This window comes from Phyllostomus discolor, chromosome 4 (genome assembly GCF_004126475.2).
Source record: "Phyllostomus discolor isolate MPI-MPIP mPhyDis1 chromosome 4, mPhyDis1.pri.v3, whole genome shotgun sequence".
NCBI classification, from domain to species: Eukaryota; Metazoa; Chordata; class Mammalia; order Chiroptera; family Phyllostomidae; genus Phyllostomus; species Phyllostomus discolor.
This window is the reverse complement of record NC_040906.2, coordinates 38,076,626-38,082,625: the sequence shown is the minus strand read 5'-3', so window position 1 is coordinate 38,082,625 and position 6,000 is coordinate 38,076,626. Positions and strand designations below refer to the sequence as shown.

Sequence of the window (6,000 nt, the reverse complement as noted above, 5' to 3'; positions counted from 1 at the left end):
GCCATAGCCTCCTTCTACCCCAAATCTAATGTTGGTGTGATTCCATAGACCAACAGGGTACATAGATATAGAGATTTTTCATACGAAGATGATTCTGCTAAATCGTCTAGACAAACATAAAATCTTCAGACAATTCAGCAGAATATTTTTTCCATGAACATAATGCTGATCTGAAGAGGAGTTAGTCATATAGATTAATAGTCACGATAAGTAAAACATGGAAAAGCCACATTTACTTTCATTTATTTGGGGGGAGAGGGGCTCTAAACCTTTGTGTCCTTAAGAATTACTTGTACTACAATAGTTCTGACCCCCATTGAGTATATGAATATTAAAAATATTAATAGGAAGTAAAACCAGCCTCCATTTGAAGCATGCAAATCCAGTAAGTCGGGCTTTGGCTTATCTCATGCTCCTATCAGAAGATTGTGATTTGGGCTTTCTTTTTATCTGCAGACAGAATTGGCTACATTTGAAAAGCTATTGCAGCTGTTTTGGATACTGCTGAAAATTCCTAAGCGTGACTCAGATGACAAATTATATTTGATGGAGAGTCTAGTGGGATGTGCAGAGTGGAGCTTCAATCCTGAGAATGATTAAGTTAACAAAATACCCAACAAGCAACTCCTAAACTCCTATAAAATGTATGCCAGCCTCTGTGTCGCCTTTGTGGTAAAATTTATAGACTAATTACCCTGTTCTTGGATGAGTCAGTATGTTAGGTAATGAGATGAATTCCAACTTTCTATGAATTTTCAAATATGATTACAATAATAATTATGATAGAAAAGCATTATCATTGAAACATAAGTATATAAAGACTTCATTCAGGAGGACATAATTATAATACATCAAAAACTTTTACAATTCAAACATGTACATTAAGGTAATTTGCAGGAAATTTTACTGGCTTAAATTTTGTCAACCTTTAAAAATATATATGTATATTACATATATATGTTTATATATCTATATAAATATGCATAGGGCCACACAAATAAACACACACAAACACATGTAAATTCTCTTGCTTCTCCTAAGAATGGACTTCATCGGTCAATATAAGTTAATGAATATTGGCTCAATTTTTTTTTTAATTTAAGCGGTCCTGGAAATTACTTAAAAATTAATGATAAGCCAAAGATCAGATGAATAGTGTTTTTTAAAATTGGCCATTAACTCTATAACTTCACCCTTTTTCTTCTTTCTATCCTTCACAATCTTCTATTAGAAAAGAATACAAGGTTAAGTGTCAATTTGTATTCATACAATTCCTAAATTGTATAAAAATATTGTTACAGTAATCAGTGACTAATCTAAGTGAAAAACATGGTGAAAAAATTTTGGAAAGCGTGCTATTAAGTTTCAATCCCAATGAGTAATTTTAAGAGTCCTACAACCTTTTTGAACTTTCTGTTTAATCTTGGGGTAATTTTTAGCTGAAAAATAACAGGAAAGAAATGCAAAGCTTCAGGCTTAACAACAAACTATTTAAAATATAAAATATATGTGTATATATAGTAAAAGAGATATTTCATGTTTCCAAAATGATTACATTGTAGCATGCTTTATTTTACTAAATGTCAAGGAAATTTGAGTCTTGCCCAAAGTAAAATTTCTAAGCTCAAGGGAAGTGGTTATCAATATAGTTTTATAGCAACAGGGGGCAACTAGTTAACTCTACTTGGGAACTAAGAGGGAATTAAAGAAAAGTTTTGAAAAAGACCTTTTTCACTCAAACACTTGCCTATCACATCCCACTACCAATGTCATCACCTCAATCTTGGGTATCTATGGTTAGACATGCCTAAGTCCTTCAACTACTACATGACATCTAACAACTATATTTCTGGCTCTACTAACACACATATTGGTATTTGTTCAAATTCTTTTAAAGGGAACACAATTCTCCAAATGTGATTTTATCTATGTAAACTAAGTGAATTGATCCACTTCTCTAGAAATAGTGAAGAAAATCTGCATTGTATTTTACAAATTTTTTGTAAGTTATCCTAATTTAGGTGACTATTCTGCTCTGGATTTAGTTTAAAGTGTATCTTATCATAAATGCATTTTAAAGAGGCTTACAGTTATTTAAAAGCATATAATAATAATGCATCTCCTTGGCTAAAGAAAGAAAACCACACTTGAAGCAGTATGATGAGAGAGAGAGAGAGGGAGGAAGAGAGAGAGAGGGAAAGAGACAGACAGAGAGAGAGAGAATTTTCTTCCATGTGTTTTCCGAGATGGAGGTGATTGATTTTCTATTGCTATTGTAGAGAGCACTGCTGACATTCACTGGCCTAGCGAGTTCATCACAGCTGTGCTTATGCATCTCCCCAAGCTCCGTTTTTTACTAAACTGGAAAAGATTTGAATTTTTGGCTGATAATTCACCACACCCTTGCTTTGCCTCATCTCTGCAGTCACTTTCTTTGTTAGGGGAGAGCCTTAAGATTAATCAAAGCTTTAGCTGGTGCAGGTGTTTAGAATTGTGTTAAAACTCGAAATGTAATCCAGAGAGCAAAATGGAATGTTTGTGTCAGCTGGTTAATGTCAGTGAAGCTAGGGATGTATAGAAAGAAATGTGTCTAGATTCACCACTGTGTCAACTCAGACACACACCCATCTCAACACCAAATTAGAAAACACATTGATATGACAAAGGAGATGAGGTTCTGGGACAGGGGATGCAAAGGATCCTGGTACAGGACCTCTAGATATGCTTGAGGTATCGAAGAATGTTAAATCAGAAAATCTGGAGTCTGAGATTTCTTATCTGTGGATCTCCCATGGATGCCTTAAGAAATCAACAACCCTGTTATGTGCAAAATATCATCTAACTTTGCTTAAATGAAGATATCAGTCATGAATATTTCTTAGAGTATAAATAAGTACAAAAGTTTTATTTGAATAGCTAAAAACAAAAATAGAATAGAAATTATACACACAATGCCTGAAATAAAGCATAAAAATGTTATTTTTAAAATATCTATTTTTCACAGTAGAAAATAATTCTAATAAAGAAATTCAGTAAATTTCAACTTTATTAGCCATCTAAAACAATAAGGTAATGAATATACATATATGAATTTTTATGCAAGTGTCAAACACATCAGGAGAAAAATAAATCATGTTTCCAAATTGGTTTGAACACAAAGAAATTTTTTAAGGATAAAATGAAGATGATTGGAAGATAGGAAGATGTAACAGTCTTTTCCCTTAATATCTTCTGTATGATCCAGAAGAAAAGCTTATTTTCATGACCATTCAATAGTTAATTTTTCCCCCTCAAGTAGTGACTCTCCAATCTAAAATCAGCAGATGCAGAATGATTGGTCCAAGCAGTTCTCTTTTTCTGTCATCAGATGATGTCATCTACACTGGGACGACTTTGTGCTTTTTGTAACTGAGCCTGTAGGGAAGCCAGATTTCCACTGTCTATGCTTGTAGAATAGATGCTTACCTGGGACTATATATAAACATATGAATTGAGGAAAGATTAAGTAACAGGAATTGGGAGAAAGAGAAAGATGAAAATAAGTTTAAAGGAAAAAAGCTTTGAGCTGGGTCTTAAGAAAGTGACTTCAGTATATTGGTGTGATGCAGGGAGCATGTTATGTGCACATATGTGCATGGATGTGGGCCTGGTTAAAGTTAACATGGAAAAAAATAAATGAAGGTGACCTTGACTGGAGTGGAAAAGCCTGTGCAGAATATGGAGACAAAAGAAGGAATAATGGACTGATGACTAGGGTGTCAAGAAATATCTTGTTTATTAGAAATATATTGATTACTAGAAATATTTTGATATTTTGGACAGCATAACTTTCTTGCAAAGATTTATTAAAGAACTACAAATGGCATATGCCTCTTTTTCAAATGTGTCCCAGAATTATTCCTTAGATCCAGAAATACACTGAAAATCTATGTTAATATGACTAGGACTTCATGCATATGAAAGTCTAAATTTGGAAATATTTATCTTTATATGAATTCAGATGAAATGACAACTTCTGTTGATATTTCATTTGATAAGCTCTCTTCCTGTTTCTTAAAAAGAAATCAAGACATGTAAAAGCTAACTTTTTCTCTAGAAAAATTCTGTTCTGGCTTTCACAGGCAGCATAAAAATTTGATCTCTCACAAGAAATCACCCTTTGGCTACCTAAAGAAATGTGTGAGAAATAGAAACTGCAATAGATAAGTATTTGACTCTTAAAATGCCATTCAAACATAGCTCAGATACTTATCTTTTGACATTTGCCTGAAATTAAACTTCCAGTCCCCAGGGTAGGTGGGTGAGTAAAAGGAACAACAGGCTTTTCTTTCAGTTAATCTTTACGTTTTCCTCTTTACATTGAGTTAGAGTGGAATCTGGCAAAATCCATATATATATATATATATATATATATATATATATATATATATATCCACACACATACACATATAAAAAACTCCTAAGAAGATAAGGTTTGCAAATTAGCTATGTGAAAGCAAAGGGCACCAGGCATTTTCCCAAAATTATGCAGGTAATGTTACAAGGGAAAATTTTTTTAAAATGCATACATTTAATTATTTTATTAAAATGCAAGGCACAGCATTTTGATATATATTCTTAAGTTATATAAACATATATGTAACAAACTTATATGTAAACAGATGCACACAAGCTCCAGATGTGCTGTTTTTCTCTGTGGCTTGTGTCTTCTATAAGGGAAAAAGACATATTAATCATTTCTCTTTCTGCTAAGGGGATGGGTGCTGCTCTCATATTTCAGAAAGGGGCTGGAAAGTAAGGGAAGCCAAACTTTTTCCTATTTAAGGCCAAAGCAAAGGAATCTCAGTGGCTGACTTTTATGACGGGCCCGGTGCTGAAGGGCAGGGAACAACTGATGGTGCTACTTTGAACTGCTTTACTTTTCTCCTTTTTGCACAAAGAGTCTCATGTCTGATATTTAGACATGATGAGCTTTGTGCAAAAGGGGACCTGGTTACTTCTCATTCTGCTTCATTCCACTGTTATTTTGGCACAACAGCTCGTGGAAGGTGAGTAGATACTGACTGAAAAAAAAAGCAAACTTTATGGGCTTTTTTCTTTACTTCTGCTTGCAAAAAAGTTATCAAGGAGAAATTAGTCTCCTAAATGATAATTTCCTCTGTAAGTTCCCAATTGTGAAGCATAGAACTGACTATGATAGTACTTTTTTATTACATTTGATCAGAAAATATATTGTCATTTTTGTATTTAAAAGTTCGCTGGTTGTTTAAGATAAAGATGCTTTTGTACTAATTTCTTTTCATGTTAACGGCACTGGAAACTCTTAAAATGGCCTTAAAAAGTTCCCCTCTTGTATTGTTAATGTCTTGGAATGCTTCCCTAGGCAGTCTGGAAGTTATTGGTCTCCTGCAATACGTTTATGCTTTCCTTTGTATGCTGGGCTCTTTGTAAAGACAGTATATTGAGCATTGTTTTTCCAATAAGATAATGCATTTAAAAAATAGCATGCATTAAGAATGGTCTAAAAGAAAATACTACACATCATTAGAATTACTGAAGAAATTTCTGTAAAATGGCAACATGATAATAATACCTCAAACCTTTAAATAAGTTCAAACTGCTCAAAATCTTTCATGGTTCTTATCTCTATTCTGTTTCAAGCACTTACATGGTTGATTAATACCTATTTTCTAATGGTTTGTTGTTAAAAATCTAGTGTTTTATGTAAGTTCTACATTTTTACCTACATTCGCATTAATAAAGAGAATACTTTACATCATATCTGCCACAGAAATGTTTAACTTCTGAAAACAAGGTAAAGACACTAATACTGTTTGACTTCAAACAGATTAATTTGTTGTATTTTCTAATAAGTACAATGATTTTTATGCTCCAATTTCCCCAAAACCACATTTGTCTCATTATTTGATTATTGAAAATATTCCTCTTAATTCATATGTTTCCCTTAGTCATAAAAATACTGGGCATACTGGAATACAA

General features: G+C 33.0%; 1 protein-coding gene across 5 annotated transcripts in view; it reads left to right on the top strand.

Moving 5' to 3' along the window:
* The first annotated feature begins 4,836 nt into the window (after nucleotides 1-4,836).
* Nucleotides 4,837-6,000, top strand: part of COL3A1 (collagen type III alpha 1 chain) — a 40,314-nt gene continuing 39,150 nt past the window's right edge. For 4 of the 5 annotated variants that reach the window (XM_036023189.1, XM_036023191.1, XM_036023190.1 and 1 more), the window contains exon 1: nucleotides 5,314-5,401. In XM_036023189.1, coding sequence (XP_035879082.1) covers nucleotides 5,329-5,401 — 73 coding nt within the window. In that variant the 5' untranslated portion in view covers nucleotides 5,314-5,328. Of the gene's footprint in view, nucleotides 5,049-5,313; nucleotides 5,402-6,000 lie in introns of those variants that run through there. The other variant, XM_036023188.1, reaches the window with a different exon arrangement.